The sequence below is a fragment of the Pseudoliparis swirei genome, chromosome 12, assembly GCF_029220125.1.
Source record: "Pseudoliparis swirei isolate HS2019 ecotype Mariana Trench chromosome 12, NWPU_hadal_v1, whole genome shotgun sequence".
NCBI lineage: Eukaryota > Metazoa > Chordata > Actinopteri > Perciformes > Liparidae > Pseudoliparis > Pseudoliparis swirei.
Genome location: NC_079399.1, coordinates 2070109 through 2089121, shown reverse-complemented (window position 1 = coordinate 2089121; position 19013 = coordinate 2070109). Strand labels below are relative to the sequence as shown.

General features: G+C 45.7%; 2 protein-coding genes across 5 annotated transcripts in view; one reads left to right on the top strand and one right to left on the bottom strand.

Moving 5' to 3' along the window:
• The window catches only part of LOC130202155 (serine/threonine-protein kinase D3-like), a 27602-nt gene extending 23502 nt beyond the window's left edge, over window positions 1–4100 (top strand). For all 4 annotated transcript variants that reach the window (XM_056427492.1, XM_056427493.1, XM_056427494.1 and 1 more), the window contains 4 exons: window positions 1160–1258; window positions 1337–1610; window positions 2319–2404; window positions 2551–4100. In XM_056427492.1, the coding sequence (XP_056283467.1) occupies window positions 1160–1258; window positions 1337–1610; window positions 2319–2404; window positions 2551–2724 (633 nt within the window). In that variant the 3' untranslated portion in view covers window positions 2725–4100. The remainder of the gene's footprint in view (window positions 1–1159; window positions 1259–1336; window positions 1611–2318; window positions 2405–2550) is intronic.
• A 3596-nt stretch (window positions 4101–7696) lies between these two features.
• Window positions 7697–18803, bottom strand: ndufaf7 (NADH:ubiquinone oxidoreductase complex assembly factor 7). Its single transcript, XM_056427522.1, has 10 exons — window positions 18602–18803; window positions 17876–18036; window positions 13957–14037; window positions 13395–13505; window positions 12515–12728; window positions 11243–11301; window positions 10692–10805; window positions 9968–10111; window positions 9088–9261; window positions 7697–8550 (listed from the first exon to the last, which is right to left on the bottom strand). Exons 1-10 carry the CDS (start codon window positions 18633–18635, stop codon window positions 8323–8325), a joined length of 1320 nt encoding a protein of 439 aa, XP_056283497.1. The 5' UTR covers window positions 18636–18803; the 3' UTR covers window positions 7697–8322.
• Between the last annotated feature and the right edge of the window lie 210 nt (window positions 18804–19013).

The window sequence follows — 19013 nt, the reverse complement described above, 5'->3', positions numbered from 1 at the left end:
AGTGAAGGGATTCAACAGGAAGTGAAGGGATTCAACCAGGAAGTGAAGGGATTCAACCAGGAAGTAAAGGGATTCAACAGGAAGTGAAGGGATTCAACAGGAAGTGAAGGGATTCAACCAGGAAGTAAAGGGATTCAACAGGAAGTGAAGGGATTCAACAGGAAGTGAAGGGATTCAACCAGTAAGTGAAGGGATTCAACAGGAAGTGAAGGGATTCAACCAGGAAGTAAAGGGATTCAACAGGAAGTGAAGGGATTCAACCAGGAAGTAAAGGGATTCAACAGGAAGTGAAGGGATTCAACAGGAAGTGAAGGGATTCAACAGGAAGTGAAGGGATTCAACCAGGAAGTAAAGGGATTCAACAGGAAGTGAAGGGATTCAACAGGAAGTGAAGGGATTCAACCAGTAAGTGAAGGGATTCAACAGGAAGTGAAGGGATTCAACCAGGAAGTAAAGGGATTCAACAGGAAGTGAAGGGATTCAACAGGAAGTGAAGGGATTCAACCAGTAAGTAAAGGGATTCAACAGGAAGTGAAGGGATTCAACCAGGAAGTAAAGGGATTCAACAGGAAGTGAAGGGATTCAACAGGAAGTGAAGGGATTCAACCAGTAAGTGAAGGGATTCAACAGGAAGTGAAGGGATTCAACCAGGAAGTAAAGGGATTCAACAGGCAGTGAAGCGATTCAACCACTAAGTGAAGGCATTCAACAGGAAGTGAAGGGATTCAACCAGGAAGTAAAGGGATTCAACAGGAAGTGAAGGGATTCAACAGGAAGTGAAGGGATTCAACCAGTAAGTGAAGGATTCAACAGGAAGTGAAGGATTCAACCAGGAAGTAAAGGGATTCAACAGGAAGTGAAGGGATTCAACAGGAAGTGAAGGGATTCAACCAGTAAGTAAAGGGATTCAACAGGAAGTGAAGGGATTCAACCAGGAAGTAAAGGGATTCAACAGGAAGTGAAGGGATTCAACAGGAAGTGAAGGGATTCAACCAGTAAGTGAAGGGATTCAACAGGAAGTGAAGGGATTCAACCAGGAAGTAAAGGGATTCAACAGGAAGTGAAGGGATTCAACCAGTAAGTGAAGGGATTCAACCAGGAAGTGAAGGGATTCAACCAGGCCTCGAGGACCCTTCATTAATTGAGCGTGTGTCCTCAGATCCTCGTGGCCCTCAGACATCTCCACTTCAAGAACATCGTCCACTGTGACCTGAAGCCGGAGAACGTCCTGCTGGCCTCGGCGGAACCCTTCCCCCAGGTCAGATCCCCCCCCCCCCCCTCTCTCTATTCACCTCCGTCGTCAAGGAAACCCGCTCACCCCCCTCTCCTCCCGCAGGTGAAGCTCTGTGACTTCGGCTTCGCCCGCATCATCGGGGAGAAGTCGTTCCGCCGCTCCGTGGTCGGCACGCCGGCGTACCTGGCGCCCGAGGTGCTGCGCAGCAAAGGCTACAACCGCTCGCTGGACATGTGGTCGGTGGGCGTCATCGTGTACGTGAGCCTGAGCGGCACGTTCCCCTTCAACGAGGACGAGGACGTCAACGACCAGATCCAGAACGCCGCCTTCATGTACCCGTCCAACCCCTGGAAGGAGATCTCAGAGCGCGGCGGGGGTGAGAACATAATGTTGCAGCTCTAAATAAATTCTGGTGTATATATAATAAATATAATAAATAATACAAATATAATACAAATAATTATATATATAATATAATAGAAATACAATACATATATAATATATATTAATATATATATATATATATTAATAATTGTGCAGCTTTAAGTAACTTCTGGTGTATATATAATAAATATAATAAATAATACAAATAATTATATATATAATATAATAGAAATACAATACATATATAATATATATATATTAATAATTGTGCAGCTTTAAGTAACTTCTGGTGTATATATAATTAATATAATTAATAATAAAACATTACATAATTCATAAATATCATTTATATTGTATATTATATTATACAAATAATATATATAATATAAATAATTAAAGTATTTTATATATATATTACCATTGCATGGCTTTATGTAGAATTCATTCTATTTACAGTCACACTGAATTTCCAGCTTTTATTTCTTTTTTTACAATACTCAATTATTGAGAATGTACCTGAATTTTTTTGAAATGTAGCTTATTAATAGTTTAAAATGTAACTTAATCAACTGTCTGCCAGGAAGAAAAAGTATGTAAAATGTTTAATATGTTGTACCTTTATATTTAAATACTTGAGCATTTCAATGTGTTTCTGTGTGCGACTTGGGATCAAACATGTTGTTCTGTGTTTGTTGTTCAGCCACAGACCTCATCAACAACCTGCTGCAGGTGAAGATGAGGAAACGCTACAGCGTGGACAAGTCGCTGAGTCACCCCTGGCTGCAGGTAACCACACTTTCACTCTCTGGTTGTATAGAAGTCTATGCTTCATGTGTTAAAGCTGCATTCTCTCTCCTGACCACCAGGGGGCGACCCCTCTGGTTGTATAGAAGTCTCTGCCTCATGTCTGTGGTTTAAATGTCCTCCTGCAGGACTACCAGACCTGGTTGGACCTCCGAGAGTTCGAGATGCGGCGCGGCGAGCGCTACATCACCCACGAGAGCGACGACGCCCGCTGGGAGGAGCACGCCGACGAGCGAGGCCTGCACTGCCCCGAGCACTTCATCATGTCGCCCAACCTGGACGACGTGGACGAGGACCCCTAGTGGCGGAAACGGGTAGAAACACTTTTAAGGGAGGCAGCGGTTCGGCTTCCTTATGACGACCAATCAGAGCCGGAGGATTTTTATTAAGGAACATTATTACTTTTTCACTGCGATTGTTATTTTTATATTTTCTTTTCACAAGCCATAACAAATGAGCCCTGAGAGCCAAAAACTGGAGGAACATTTTATTCCCAGGATGCAACAATCAATAAATAAAAGGGCTACTAGCTTAAAACAGAGCTTCTCTGTTCGCGTCCATGTGTGACGTCGTTGTCACGCTTTACACCTCATGAAGACTTGCAGAGAATCTTTTATATATAAATAAATAACTCGATTATGTTGCGTTGGGAGATATTTGCAATATTGGGAAACTTTAAAAAAAGAAAAGGAGAATTCACTGATCATTTTTTTTTTTCCATCTGCAAAAGTGAAGTTCTCCCTTACCTGCGAACCTGAAGAGAGAGGTGCATTATGGGATGTCTGAAACTGGCTTCTTAAGCCCTGAATGCTCCAGTGACACAACAGAACATAAACTTACCGTTAGCATGTTAACGTGCCAATAACTATCACATATTAATGTAAAATTCATGTTTCACTCTGGCGCTGTAGCACGCTAAACTTAGCATGCTAACATGCTAAGTTTAGCGTGCTAACACATATTAATATGCTGGGATTTATTTTCATAGTCGTTATAAATCACGTTACAACTCACAACTTCTTTTGCATTGTCACATGCTAACTTTAGCGTGCTAACACGCGAACCGTAGCATGCCAACATGCTAATGATGCCAATAACAACAATTCAGGTATATTATGTCACGAAAACGTCTTAAAGATGTTTAGAAACGTGACATCAGGTCAGCTTTTAAAACTTTACAAAAACTTAAATGTTGAATAAATGATTTAAAGCTTAACTTCCAACACAGGAAGTAGCTTTCTAGATTAGCGTTAGGAGCTAACCGCTAACTCTTTACGGACAATTCACCAACTTAACTAGCATTGAAATTATGTTATGATAAAAAAATATTAATAGATTAACACTAAATTAGTATGTCAGTATGATGCAACATTTAGCATCTTAGCTTGTTAGCATGTTGGCAATACACGTTTAACTTCAGAATCAGAATCAGAAACAGTTTTATTGCCAGGAATGTTTACACAAACGAGGAATTTTTTTTGGTGGAAGGTGCAACATTTGGACATGACAAACAAACAACAATCAACACGACAGAAAGACAACAAATAATGTGAAAGTGTTTGGGTGTGTGCTTCAAGTGGTGTGTTTTAGTTAAAAGTGTATGTTACGCGTGGCGTGTGTTTAAGTTAAAGTGCATGCAAATAAAGTGGCATGTGTGTGGAGGAGGCCTCAAGTTAAAGTGCATGTTAAAGTGACGTGTGTGGAGGAGGGAAGAAGAAGGAGAAGGGAGGAGGAGTGGGAGGAAGACGGAGGAGGAGGAAGAGGAAGGAGCGGGAAGAAGGAGGAGAGAGGAAGGTGGAAGAAGAGGTGGTAGTCCTGGGGGTGACAGTCAGTCAGTGGGGGACCCGGGCTCCATTGATGAGCCCGACTGCCGACGGGAAAAAACTTTTGGTGTGGCGGGAGGTCTTTGTCATGATGGACCGCAGCCTCCTCCCCGAGGGGAGGGACTCGAACAGGGAGTGTCCAGGGTGGGAGGGGTCAGCGACAATCTTTCTGGCCCGCTTCAGTGACCTGGAAGTGAACAGGACCTGGAGGGAAGGCAGATTGCAGCCGATAACCCTCTCGGCCGAGCGGATGATGCTCTGCAGCTGCACTTGTCTTTGGCTGTGGCTGCAGGGTGCCAGACGGTGATGGAGGAGCAGATGATGGACTCAACGATGGCCGTGTAGAATTGTACCATCATTTCCCTGGCAGGTTGAATTTCCTCAGCTGCCTCAGGAAGAACATCCTCTGCTGGGCCTTCTTGGTGATGGAGCCGATGTTCAGCTCCCACTTGAGGTCCTGGGAGATGATGGAGCCCAGGAAGCGGTAGGACTCCACAGCCGACGGGGAGTCACACAGGATGAGAGGGCGGGTGGGGCTGCATTCCTCCTGAAATCCACAACCATCTCCACTGTCTTTAGAGCGTTGAGCTCCAGGTTGTTCTGGCTGCACCAGGTCACCAGGTGGTCAGTCTCCCACCTGTAGGCGGTCTCGTCCCCACCAGAGATGAGTCCAATGAGGGTGGTGTCATCCGCGAACTTCAGGAGCTTGACGGACTGGTGACTGGAGGTGCAGCTGTTGGTGTACAGGGAGAACAGCAGAGGGGAGAGAACACAGCCTTGGGGGAACCCGTGCTGGTGGTCCGGGAGCCTGAGACGTGTTTCCCCAGCCTCACGTGCTGCTTCCTGTCGGTCAGGAAGTCTGTGATCCACCTGCAGGTGGAGTCGGGCACGTGCAGCTGGGAGAGCTTGTCCTGCAGCAGGGACGGATGATTGTATTGAAAGCAGAGCTGAAGTCCACAAACAGGATCCTGGCGTAGGTTCCTGGGGAGTCCAGATGCTGGAGGATGTAGTGAAGGGCCATGTTGACTGTGTCGTCTGCAGACCTGTTGGCTCTGTAGGCGAACTGCAGGGGTCCAGGAGTGGGTCGGTGATGGTCTTGAGGTGTGACAGGACCAAGCGTTCAAAGGACTTCATGACCACAGAGGTCAGGCGACGGGCCTGTAGTCATTGAGTCCTGTGATCTTGGGTTTTTGGGACGGGATGATGGTGGAGGCCTTGAAGCAGGCTGGAACGTGGCATGTCTCCAGGGAGGTGTTGAAGATGTCGGTGAACACCGGAGACAGCTGGTCAGCACAGTGCTTCAGGGTGGAGGGGGAGACGGAGTCCGGGCCCGCTGCTTTGCGGGGTTCTGCTTTTGAACAGCCTATTGACGCCTCTCTCCAGGATGACGAGGGTCGTCGCTGAGTTGGTGGAGGGTGCTCCAGAGGTGTGAGTCCCTGATGGACTGGGGAGGGTGGGCTGATGGTCTGTGGCTTGTTGATGGGGCTGTGGGGGATTGTCTCAGGACTGCTCCATTGTCTTTCAAAGCGGCAGTAGAACTCATTGAGCCCGTCTGCCAGAAGCACATTGTTCATGGAGTGGGGTGATTTGGGCTTGTAGTTGGTGATCTGCCTGAGCCTCTCCAGACAGAAGCAGAGTCGTTTGCTGAGAGCTGCTGTTGCAGTTTCTCAGAGTACAGTCGTTAGCATCTCTCACCGCCTTGCTAAACCTGTATTTTGACTCTGTGTACAGGTCCTTGTCCCCACTCCTGAATGCCTGGTCCTTCTGCAGTCTTAGCTTCCTGAGCTCCGCTGTGAACCAGGGTTTGTCGTTGTTATAACTCACCCTGGAGCTGGATGGAATACAGCTGTCCTCACAGAAGCTGATGTAGGAAGTTACAGCCTCTGTGTACTCATCCAGGCTGTTGGTAGCAGTCCTGAAGACATCCCAGTCAGTACAGTCCAAGCACGACCAGATCCTCCAGAGCCTCACTGGTCCACTTCTTGAACTTCCTCACCACAGGTTTGCAGAGCTTTAGTCTCTGCCTGTATGAGGGAATCAGATGAACCATGACGTGGTCAGAGTTTCCCAGTGCAGCTCGAGGGACGGCGTGATAGGCCCTGCTGATTGTTGTGTAGCAGTGGTCCAGAATGCTCTTCTCTAGTAGGGCATTTAATTAACTGTCTATATTTAGGGAGTTCGTGGCTGAGGTTTCCTTTGTTGAAATCCCGAGTACAATAACTAAAGAGTCCGGGAAGGTCCGCTCCACACACCGTATCTGTTCAGCGAGGGTCCGCTGTGCCTCGTGCACGTTTCCCTGCGGCGGCATGTAAACTCCGGCCAGGATGAATGAAGCGAACTCACGTGGGGAGTAGAAGGGTTTGCAGTGAATGATAAAAGATTCCAGGTCCGGCGAACAGTGCTGTAGAATCACCGTTACGTCGTTGCACCAGCCGTTGTTGAGGTAAAAGCAGATTCCTCCACCCTTTGTTTTTCCGGAGAGCTCCGTGACCCGGTCCGCCGGAACAGCTGGAAGCCAGCGAGCTGGAGCGCAGAATCTGGTATCGATCCACTTAGCCATGATTCCGTAAAGCACAGGACAGAGGATGAGGAGAAGTCTCTGTCTCTCCCCACCAGCAGCTGGAGTTCGTCCAGTTTGTTGCACAGTGAGCGGACATTGGAGAAATATGCCCGCAGCGCTGTACGAGATCCCGTTTCCGTAGCCGCATAAGCGCCCTGAACGTCTCCCTCTCCGGCGGCGTCTCACCGCGTGGGCGAAGGTGAGCACACCTTTTACAAAAATGTCCAGTAACTCCACAGAAGTTAAAAACGTTGGAAATAAATCCGCTGGAGTTGTTCCCCTGATGTTCATGAGCTCTTCTCTGGTGAAAGAGCTCCGGGAATCACAGCAGAAAACAGTATTTAAGACGAAAACAACAAAAAACATCGCGCACCAACGCACCGAGGCGGCCGTCCGCGGCGCCATCATGTCTGAAGATGACATGCTAACTTTAAGCATTTTAATATCCGTCTATTATTATTATTACAGGATTATGAAAGGAATCTGTGTTTTTATCAAAATTATTCTACAGACATTATAGTTTACAGTGAAACTAAAGTTAAAGTTTTGATGAAGACGAGCTGAGAATCGAGTCGTCTTCGTTGTCCTGCGGCGTCGGTGATCCGGAGAATTTACTTCACAAGTTTTTTACAGTATTTTTGCAAGAAATGTTCGTGTCACGAGGAAAATATTAAATATTAAATGTTTTACTTTGGGGGGAAAATGTAATTTGTACGTCTTTTATTCATAGAAATATTATAGATTAAATCCTCTGATGGATTTTACCCGGTTACTTTATAAACATTCACATAATATAAATATAAAGCTTTTCTGGAAGGAAAAGTGGATATTAAAGGTTTTATAGCTTTAGACACGGAACAGAAGGAGCAAGAAGTTCTTTGAAGTCTGAAATCTCATTAAAATCTTTACGCTTTTATTCTGCAACGTTCAGTCAACAAAGAATATTTAGAGATCGTTAACGTCTTTTATTTCGTCTTTGATTTCATCGACAGACCGAACGCTGCAGTCGAGTCTGAGCTCAAATTTAAAGGCCTACATTTTTTCGCTTTTAAACGTCTTCAGCTGGAGGCGGTTTATTAATGAAATCCACTAATTTATTCCAAATGTGCGAAACAGTCTGGTTGGAAAACACAAAAGCTCAAAAGCTCTTGGAGGAGGAAGAGGAGGGGGGGGGGGGTTTGGCTGCTGGTCTTGGCCTCACGGGGAACCGGATCCTCTAATTGGCTGCTCGCTGCGAGTTAACCGCTTCAAGATGTGGACGGACGGCGGCGGGAGGAGATCCTCCTGCAGCCGGGGTCGACCTCTGGGGGTTGACCTCTGACCTTCAGCGGTCGACTCTCAAACCTTTGTTGTCGGCAGAATTTGCTGAACAGAAAGTGTGTTTTTCCACCGATAAATGGATGATAACTTCTTTATTATCTTACATCTTCATATCAAAAGTCTTTCTGGAGCTGCGGGGCGTCTCAGACTCCACGATGTCCGCTTGACCTCCGACCTCTCGGCCCTCAGAGGTTCCGTCAGGCGAGGCCGAGCTCGGTGAAGCCGGCCACGGGCAGCGGCGCCGCCCTATTCTTCTCCAGCTTCAGCCCCGCCCCCGAGGCCCGAGGGGGCGGGGCTAGCCGGCTGGGGTGCAGCAGGCCGAAGAAGTGGAAGCGCTCGCCCATCTGGGAGCGGCCGGTCAGGAGGTCGTAGCTGCGGAGCAGCTGCTCCCTGGTGGAGGCGTCGGTGCAGTTCCTCAGAAGAACCTGCAGGAGAACCAAGAACCAATAATCAATAATCAATATTCAAAGATAACTCTGATATTTAACTCATTAAATACGGATATCACGTAGAAACCACTCGCTGGTTTTTGGACTGACGATTGGACGCCTTGTGGCCCCGCCCCTAAGCATACCCTGCTTTAGCCAGAGGAGTCGCCCCCTGGTGGTCAGGAGAAACATTGCAGCTTCCGCCTGGTTAAAGGTGATAATGTTCCAGCTCCCAAAATCATTTTATATAATTATTTTAGATTCTGTATTCTAAGTCAATAATGTCATTAAAGCTGTATACAGAGTCAGTATCACTATTTATTTGGTTTGATGTCAGATATTTAGAAATTGTTTTATTTACATTTCTAAAACTTATTGTGATTATTACTGTTATTTAATTCTTTAAAAACACGTTGGTGACTCCAGTGATAAATAAATAAATAAGATACAAAGCAACGCGGCTAGCTTTGCATTCTGGTATTTATCCCCACATACTGATCACTACGCCCCCTGGTGGTCAGTGGGGGGACTCGCCTGCAGCCGGGTGTCGATGCCCATGTTCTTCAGGAACGCCCTCTGGGTGACGGGGCCCACACAGGCCACGCCCCCTCCGGCCATCCTGCGCAGGAAGCTGAAGTCCACGTCGGCGGTGAGGTCGGCCGAGCCGGGCGCCGTCAGGACGTCGTGCAGCCGGTGGCCTTTGAAGCCCTGACGAAAACGTAGGAGAAACGAGAACTCACACGCTGTTTTCAGAAAGTCTATTTCAACAGGAAAGAGTCAAATTAAAGTTATTATGTGAGAACTGAGAGATGTCAGAGGAAAAGGAGACTTCACTGCTTCCTCCACCCATCCTCCACCCTTCCTACAGCCTTCCTCCATCCTTCCTCTATCCTTCCTACACCCTTCCGCCACCCTTACTACATCCTTCCTCCAACCTTCCTACACCCTTTCTCCATTCTTCATTCTTCCTACATCCTTCCTCTATCCTTTTCTCCATTCTTTCTACATCCTTCCTCTACCGTTCCTTCATCCTTCCTACACCCTTCTTCCATCCTTTAAATATTCTCGTTAGGTGTCCACTTTGTCTATGATGAGGTGTTAATTAAATTATATCTGTTATCATTGTTTAATGTGTTTATGGTTCATATATTTGTAGTTATATTTTAGTTATTGTTGATATTTTTTTCTTCCTTTTTAAAAATTGTTTTCTTTACTGCTGTTTGTTTGGATTATTTTGTATTCATTTTAGTTAAGGTGGGGTTTCTAATATAAAATTATTTAAAAATATTGTACAGGTGAAGTGAGCGTGTACATGTGGAGGGGGCGTGTAAAGGTCAAGTGGGCGTGTACATGTGGAGGGGGCGTGTAAAGGTCAAGTGGGCGTGTACATGTGGAGGGGGCGTGGCCTCCTCACCCTGAACGTGTCCGTCTTGGTTCCGTCGTGGCCGTAGTCGGCGATCAGCGCGGCGCCGCCGTCCTCCTTGATGCGCCGGGCGAGCTGCTGGACCACGACGCCGCCCACCGCACACACCTCCACGTGACCCCGCCTCTCATCGGCCTGACACACACACACACACACACACACTCTATGACTCATCAATAATAAATCCCTTCACTCTCAGTTCCTCTCTGCTGGACGTCGACCTTTCAGTCGGACTTTGAACCCACCGTCCCGGTTCCTCACTTTATTTAAGGTGGGCTGGAGAATTAATTTAATAAATATTCTTAATTATAATAATAATAATATTTATAATAATATCTTTTAAGCTCTCAGACGGCATGAAGCCTTTTTTCTTTCCCCTTTTAACTCCACTGTAATTCCTTTTCTCAGAGGTTTCTTCAACCCAGCCGACTGAGGATGATGGTGATGAAGATGACGTCATGCCTCTGGAGGAGGTTCAAAGGGAGCCACAGAGGCCAAATCAAACAGACCGCGTGGGTGCAGGAGGTTTACATGTGGGCCGAGCCACCAGATGGAGGCCGTAAAACGGAGTTCATCTCCAGCGCGTTTAAAAGATTAAAGAGCTTCTTCTTTATTTCCTTTACGGTTGAAGTTAACCGGCTCCTGCTCCTCCTCCGCTCTGGGGAGCGGTGTTAGAGGAGCACCCTCTCCTCCGGGCTCTCCCTTGGGTGCTGACCTGCAGCAGCGTGGCGGAGGCCGGCGTGGGAGACGGAGCCAAGACGAACCTCAGCCGGTCCGCCTCCTCCGGGTCGATGTCCACCATCACCTCCCTCCAGCCTCTCGCAGTCCTCTGCAAACACACAGACGGTTAGGGAGGGGACGCCCCGGAGAGGTTTGCTCGCGTCGCTCTGGCTCCACCTGGCGGCCGTGAGCTGCAACGACACGCTCATAAAACAAAGCAGCAGAAACAGCGTAAAAAAAGAAGTTCTGAGGTGAGATTTATAGAAGGAATCTCACCTCAAGAACATCAACACAAGTTTATTTAATAAATAAGCAAATGTAATATCAAAAGAGCAACATGAAGCAAACATTTGTTTTTGCCTGATTGATTCACATTGCTCTTTTGATGTTATATTACTTTTTTAAATTAAATTAAGATTTTTTTTAAAGATTAAAACTAATTCAATTAAGATTTTCTAAGATTACAATTTTTTAATTAAATTAATTACAATTAAATTAAAGAATTTAAATAAATACAAATTTAAACAGAGCGGCTTTAAAACAAACCTGAAATGTGTGGATCGGCAGAGCGTCAAAGAACTCGTGAGCGAGAAAGATGCTGAATCCTGAGAAAGGAGGAAGAGAGTATGATTAAAGTGAACTGGTCCTGGACCAGTCTCAGTGTAGTCCTGGTCTTCATATGACCTCAGTGTAGTCCTGGTCCTGCATTGAAATTAGAGATTTTTCTGAAGGGACCCTGGTGCCCAGAGACACTACCACTTTAGTCCACAGGGGGCAGCAGAACCAACACTACCACTTTAGTCCACAGGGGGCGCCAGAACCAACACTACCACTTTAGTCCACAGGGGGCAGCAGAACCAACACTACCACTTTAGACCACAGGGGGCAGCAGAACCAACACTACCACTTTAGTCCACAGGGGGCAGCAGAACCAATACTACCACTTTAGTCCACAGGGGGCGCCAGAACCAACACTACCACTTTAGTCGACAGGGGGCGCCAGAACCAACACTACCACTTTAGTCCACAGGGGGCAGCAGAACCAACACTACCACTTTAGACCACAGGGTGCAGCAGAACCAACACTACCACTTTAGACCACAGGGGGCAGCAGAACCAACACTACCACTTTAGTCCACAGGGGGCAGCAGAACCAACACTACCACTTTAGTCCACAGGGGGCAGCAGAACCAACACTACCACTTTAGTCCACAAGGGGCAGCAGAACCAACACTACCACTTTAGTCCACAGGGGGCAGCAGAACCAACACGACCACTTTAGTCCACAGGGGGCAGCAGAACCAACACTACCACTTTAGTCCACAGGGGGCAGCAGAACCAACACTACCACTTTAGTCCACAGGGGCAGCAGAACCAACACTACCACTTTAGTCCACAGGGGGCAGCAGAACCAACACTACCACTTTAGTCCACAGGGGGCAGCAGAACCAACACTACCACTTTAGTCCACAGGGGCAGCAGAACCAACACTACCACTTTAGTCCACAGGGGGCAGCAGAACCAACACTACCACTTTAGTCCACAGGGGGCAGCAGAACCAACACTACCACTTTAGTCCACAGGGGGCGCCAGAACCAACACTACCACTTTAGTCCACAGGGGGCAGCAGAACCAACACTACCACTTTAGTCCACAGGGGGCGCCAGAACCAACACTACCACTTTAGTCCACAGGGGGCAGCAGAACCAACACTACCACTTTAGTCCACAGGGGGCAGCAGAACCAACACTACCACTTTAGTCCACAGGGGGCAGCAGAACCACCACTACAGTGCACAGTGGGTACCGTCCCGCGTACCTGAGGGGACGTCCTCCAGGCGCCGGTACCAGGACACCGGGAGCCCGTCGGCGGTTTCCCCGCGGCGGTACACCAGCTGGTCCTCTGACTCCGCCTCCTGGTTGCGGCTGCCGGTCAGATTCTGGGCCTGAAGACGACTCAGCACCGGACTCACCTCCACCAGGTGGAGGGACACCGAGGCTCCGCCCACCACGGACCGCAACTGACTGAACACCTGGGAGGAGGACACGGGAAGCCACGCCTCCACTTCGTCATGCAGGTGAACACGTGGTGAAGTCTATGAGGTCATGTGACCCTATAACATAATGACTCCGCCTCTTAGTGAAGTGCCATGTGATGTCAATGAGGTCATGTGACCCTATAACATAATGACTCCGCCTCTTAGTGAAGTGCCATGTGATGTCTATGAGGTCATGTGATGTCTATGAGGTCATGTGACGTCAATGAGGTCATGTGACCCTATAACATAATGACTCCGCCTCTTAGTGAAGTGCCATGTGATGTCTATGAGGTCATGTGACCCTATAACATAATGACTCCGCCTCTTAGTGAAGTGCCATGTGATGTCAATGAGGTCATGTGATGTCTATGAGGTCATGTGATGTCTATGAGGTCATGTGCCGTCTATGAGGTCATGTGACGTCAATGAGGTCATGTGACCCTATAACATAATGACTCCGCCTCTTAGTGAAGTGCCATGTGATGTCTATGAGGTCATGTGACCCTATAACATAATGACTCCGCCTCTTAGTGAAGTGCCATGTGATGTCTATGAGGTCATGTGATGTCTATGAGGTCATGTGATGTCTATGAGGTCATGTGCCGTCTATGAGGTCATGTGACGTCTATGAGGTCATGTGACATGAGGTCGTGCTCGTACTCTGAGGACGTCTGCGGCCAGCGATCCTCTTCCAGGTCCGAGCTCCACCAGCTGCAGCCGTCGGGGCCGACCGGCGGCCATCCACTCGCTGAGGGTCCACACGCCGAGCAGCTGGAACCGAACACGCCGTTATTACGTCACGGGAGACGACAGAGCGCAGACGTCTCGCTGACTTTTGTGTTTTTTTATACCGAAATTAATCAAACTCCTCGTAGCCGTAGGGTAGAAACATCATTTCCCGTTAAGGTGGACTCTTTCCATTAAGGTGGACTGGTCCGGTTAAGGTGGACCGGTCCGGTTATGTTGGACTTGTGCGGTTAAGTTGGACTTGTCTTGTTAAGGTGGATTTGTCCGGTTAAGGTGGACTCGTCCTATTAAGTTGGACTCTTCCAGTTAAGGTGGACTCGTCCTATTAAGGTGAACTCGTCCTGTTAAGGTGGATTCGTCGTGTTAAGGTGGATTTGTCCGGTTAAAGCAAACTCTTTCGGTTAAAGGTGGACTCTTTTGGTTAAAGGTGGACTCTTCCAGTTAAGGTGGAATTGTCCTGTTAAGGTGGCCTTACCTCTCCAAAGATCTGGCTGATTTCTGGAGATGTGATGAAGTCTCCGTCGGGTCCCAGCATGTTGTTCCTCACATAATAACCCTGAGAGAGAAAACCAGCCGAGTGAATTCAGGTTTTAGAAATAAAATTCAACTTTAAAAATGACTCCTTCAGTTCGCTCGTAAAAATATATATATTTTTTTTAATCCATAAAGCCAAAAGTTTGATATTTACTAGTGCTGTGAAAAATAACGCGTTAACTCAGTTAATTCAATTACAGGTTTAACTAGTTATATTTTTTTAACGCATTTAACGCATGCGCAGAATGAGCTTCCAATCTGTCTGTTGTTGGTCGTCGGGACGAAAAAAAAGTCAGTTGCAAAATGAGCTTCCAATCCACCACTTCAATCTGAACTCTGTCCGCTCTCATGCAGACGGTCTGTTCATCGGTAATGATCCTTCCGCAGGTTCACCTCCGGAAACCTTGTGACGACTTTTACTTCCTGTAGATCAGGGTCTCAACCAGGCCCGGGGTGGGTAATCGGGAGAATCGGGAGAGTTCCCGGTGGGCCGCTTCACTTCTGGGCCGGTCGAGAATTTTATTTGTTGACATTTGTCACGTTAGTCCATCTTCTCTTAAAGTGGGCTACACATGTTCCGCATTCTGACACCGCAGCCTCTGCACGGGTTACCGTGCGAGGAAGTTCACCCCTCCCAAATAATAGAGTTGGTTCGGTCCTTAGTCTTTTCCAAAAGTTCTCTCAGCTACGGATAGCTGGGCCGGCCCGACCACAACGATACGCGTCAGGGAGGAAGAGGGCAGGAGGGGCTGAAAAAGCCAGGTTGAAAAAAAGAAAGGCATTGGAGGAGGATGCTGCCAAATGTGCCAAGCTTACAGATTTATTTTCAAGAGGATAACACAAGTGGCAACCAGGGGATACAAGCGACCAACCAACCGGCCCAGGCCCAGGCAGGCCCAGGGGGGGGGGCCTGGCCTCGCCTGAGCGCGCGACGTCGCGCTGTGATTAACATTGTATTGATATGAATATGATATGACACGATCGCGCCGGGCGCGTATATATAGGCTTAAGTCATTCATGTCAGTAACAGGGCCCCAATAGTCCTACTGAGGGATGGATTACCGAACGAGCCTACCGGCACCAGGGGCCCCTGACCTCAGGGGGCCCCTAAACCAGAGCCTCTGCGTGACGTCGCTGTTATTAACATTGTATTGATATGATGATATGACACGATGCGCCGTATGCCGGTATATGCTAGGCTTAAGTCATTCATGTCAGTAACAAGGCCCCAATAGTCCTACTGAGGGATGGATTACTGAACGAGCCTACCGGCACCAGGGGCCCATGAGCTCAGGGGGCCCCTAAGCCAGAGCCTCTGCGTAAAGTAGCTGTTATTAACTTTGTATTGATATGATGATATGACACGATGCGCCATAGCCGGTATATGCTAGGCTTAAGTCATTCATGTCATGGTCATATAATTTGCGTTATGTTGTCTGCTCAGCTCCGGTATCGTTGTTCCATACGGACTGTTTTGTTAGCGATGTTAAATTAAAAAAAAGTATATTTAAAATTGTTTTTCTTTTCTTTTTCGTGTGGGGGCCTTGACACGTCCAGGCCCAGGGGCCCGTGGTTTCTTAATCCGTCCATGGTGGCAACTGGTAAAGAGAGACAAAGGCCGAATGATTAGCAACATAACTATTCGGCTAACGTTGTAGCCTTGATTAATATCATTGTAGCGTTGTCAACCTATTCCCAAGCAAAATATTAAATTGAATTAAAATATTAGCCTTTTTATATCACCCAAAATATGGCAATCCATAGACTTTGCAAATATTATGCAAATATTGATATATACTATTGATATTGAAGTATGCAGTAATATGACTTAATTTTTTTTTGTAGCTTCGGAGCAGCAGATAAGAGTCTCCTGCTGAAAATGATGAGCCCGACATTTGCAATGAGGAGGCCATGACGACAGAGACAGGTAGAGAGGATAACAGAGGAAACTATATGATTTAAAGTTATCTATTCTAAGAAAGAGCAGTATATGACAGTACTTGGTGAACCAATATGCATTGTTTGCTCAGAAGTGGGTGTAGTAAAGGAGTAAATCACCACTATATAATACTCATGCAGAAAAATGATGACCATGCCAATGACGGCCCCCATGAGGTCTCACTCCAACAAATCTGGCCTACTGCCTAATCTGAGTCTGACACCCCTGCTACGCCCTTCTGCCTTTTTTTATGTTGTGCATATTTTTTGTTAACTTCTCATTTTAAGTGGATTATTATTGTTGTATTTAACCGTTACATTATTTGTTGTACCATGGTATTAATAAAAGAACTACAGGATAGTAAGAGCTGAACTGTTGCTTCATTTATCCAATTTCCACTACCATGAAAAAAGTGGGCTGGTCTTGAGCCTGAAATTCCCGGGCTGAAAAGTGGCCCCACTCCGGCCCTGGTCTCAACACGTCGATCGCGACCTGCCAGTCGATCGCGGCGTAGTGTCGGTAGATCGCATGACATTAAAGAGATTGGCCCGCCCCCTGACATGTTCTCTAGAGCACGTCTTTGTTCTTTTATTAAACTAAACATCTGTTGTTGATCGTATCTCCACAGCAGCATGTCATTTCTGTCTCTTCGCGTTGCGTTAACACTTATCGATCTCCGTCTCGCGCGCCACAGAGCTCCGTGCGCGCGCATCGGGACCGAGCAAAAAAAAAGTCACTTGTCAATCTGTCCACCTGTCCGGGCCGGTGAGGTTTCAGCTTTGCAGCGGTGTCCCCGCCGTCCCTTTCATCACGGCCCAGTTCATGAAGAAAACCCCCACAGTCAGTTTGCCTCAGCAGCTGCTAGAGGAAGACTAGAGGCCTTTAGATTGTATCATGGTGGAGTTCATGGTTGACAAACAAGAGAAAAATGCTCTGTTTAACCCTCCTGTTACCTTTACATTTACGAACATATTTTACCCTCTGGGTCAATTTGACCCCAGTAATTAAAACCTCCAGAAAATTATTAGAATTAATATTGCTTCCCAAGTTTAAGTGTGAGGTACTTTATGTTTGTTTGTTGACTACCTAAATAGCCCATTAAATAAATAAAAAAGTTGATATTTCTGATATGTTTGACACTGTGAAAAACAGCCTGGGGTCAAATTGACCCCAAAGAACACCGACATTAAACATTGAATGGGGTCAAATTGACCCGAAAGGTAACAGGAGGGTTAAACATTCTGTTTAGGATGAAGATGTGTTAATGTTCCATATGGAAGAAAACTGCTAAATAACTGCTGAGTTGCAGCACCATTGTATAGAAGAATGTATAAATGTATATATCCGTCTTTTGTCATAAATCTCTATGTTCTCACAAAATATACCGAGAATATCGGTAATATGTGATTAATCATGATTAATCCACAAAAACCTGTGATTAATCCGATTAAAAATTGTAATCATTTCACAGCCCTAATATTTACGAATCAGACTGAAAAGCACAGCTCAACAATTATTTTACTTTATTTAATAAGTTTAACAGATAATGTAGTTCTGTGAATTTAAATAAAAACAAAAAAAAAATACTTTAATTTGTTGCGCTTTTGTAAAAAATTGAAAAAGAAACCGTTGAATTTGTAATATTTTTACTCAACAATTAATTTTATCGCCAATTAATTTTCTATTGATCGACTTATAAAATCAATTAATCCACAAATCTGAGAACGTATGATGAACATTCATCTTTTATTATTTCTAAATGTTATTGACTGTATAATTAAAGTAAAGTTACACAACAATCAAAGTTCAATCATCAGGTAAAGACGATTTATTTTTCAAAATAAAAGTTGTATAGTTCTCCACAATAAGAGCTCAATAACTGAGGGTCAACGTGCGGTAACATGTGACCGGCGTCACTCACCGTCACCGGGTTGGTGAGCGCCTCCCTCATGTACTCCGCCACCGTGATCGGACCCGTGGCTTTTATTTTGGAGGTCAGGTGTCGCATCATGGAGGGGCGGGGCTTGTCCTCACCTGTTGGAGTGCTGCAGGACAGTCTGGTCTGAGCCGCTCGCCATCGCACTGTCAATCATTTTATTATTAAATAACAGAACACAACACAGACTCAGTAAACAAATAGAACAATAGAGAAAATGTATGTTTGTTTAATTATAAAGTAGTTTCAAATTTTTGTATTGTTATATATCTATAATTAATCTTCTTTTTGGCAAAAAAACTACCAAATTAATTTAAAATGATGTATTTTTTTGGCGTTTTTTAAAGTAACCAAACTTCACATTTAGCCAACAACAATTTAAAATATTTCAAAGGTTTTTCAGACTTCCGAGGTCTGAGAACAAAACTATAAACATATTTTTGTAAGAAAAGAGCAGATCTTATTTTTGTCGAACCCTTAAACTTTAAAGTTATTTTGTCAGGTTGAATGGTGTCACAAGTTCGCCCAATTAATATCTAAAAAACAAAACCTAAATCTTTTGTACAACAATAAATCTATTACTCAGTAATAATACATAAAGAATAAGAGCAATAAAACATGTTCACAGAAAACATGCAAATATAAAATAACATGTCTTTTCCATGTAGTGTCTCATAATAATAATAATACTCATCTCGTGGCTGCTCTCACCTGCAGCTGATGGACTGAACACTCTGCTGATCATCTGCTGTGTTTTTTAACACCAAAACAAGTTACGTCATGCGGAACCGCAACCGGAAATCACGTGTTAACGTCCGGTTACAACTTGTAGAAATATATGTGTTGTTTTGTGTCTGTTTGTCTTTTAAAGTCACTAAAAGCTGCAAAGTCCTTGTGCAACAGCGAAATGCTAACAGAGCACCGGAAATTCATCAAACCGGGATAGGATTGATAACATCCGGGTCATCTTTCACAATAAAATACCTAAATAAAACAATGTACAGTTTTTAATTGAAATCGTACACAATCTTAGTAAAAGTGTATTTTTCTGTTTGTTTCTGTTAGTTGTGGGTTAATTTATAATGTATTAACTTGACTACTTGCAAATTATTAGTTGAATAAA

What these genes read in the sequence shown, in the direction of transcription:
- ndufaf7 (XM_056427522.1), bottom strand. Translation starts at nt 18,635, where the DNA reads ATGATCAGCAGAGTGTTCAGTCCATCAGCTGCAG. An exon ending in CCTGGAGGACGTCCCCTCAG is followed by an intron (nt 11,302 to 12,514) that starts GTACGCGGGACG and finishes CTCCTTTCTCAG; the next exon opens with GATTCAGCATCTTTCTCGCT. An exon ending in GCATCGACACCCGGCTGCAG is followed by an intron (nt 8,551 to 9,087) that starts GCGAGTCCCCCC and finishes GTTCTCCTGCAG; the next exon opens with GTTCTTCTGAGGAACTGCAC.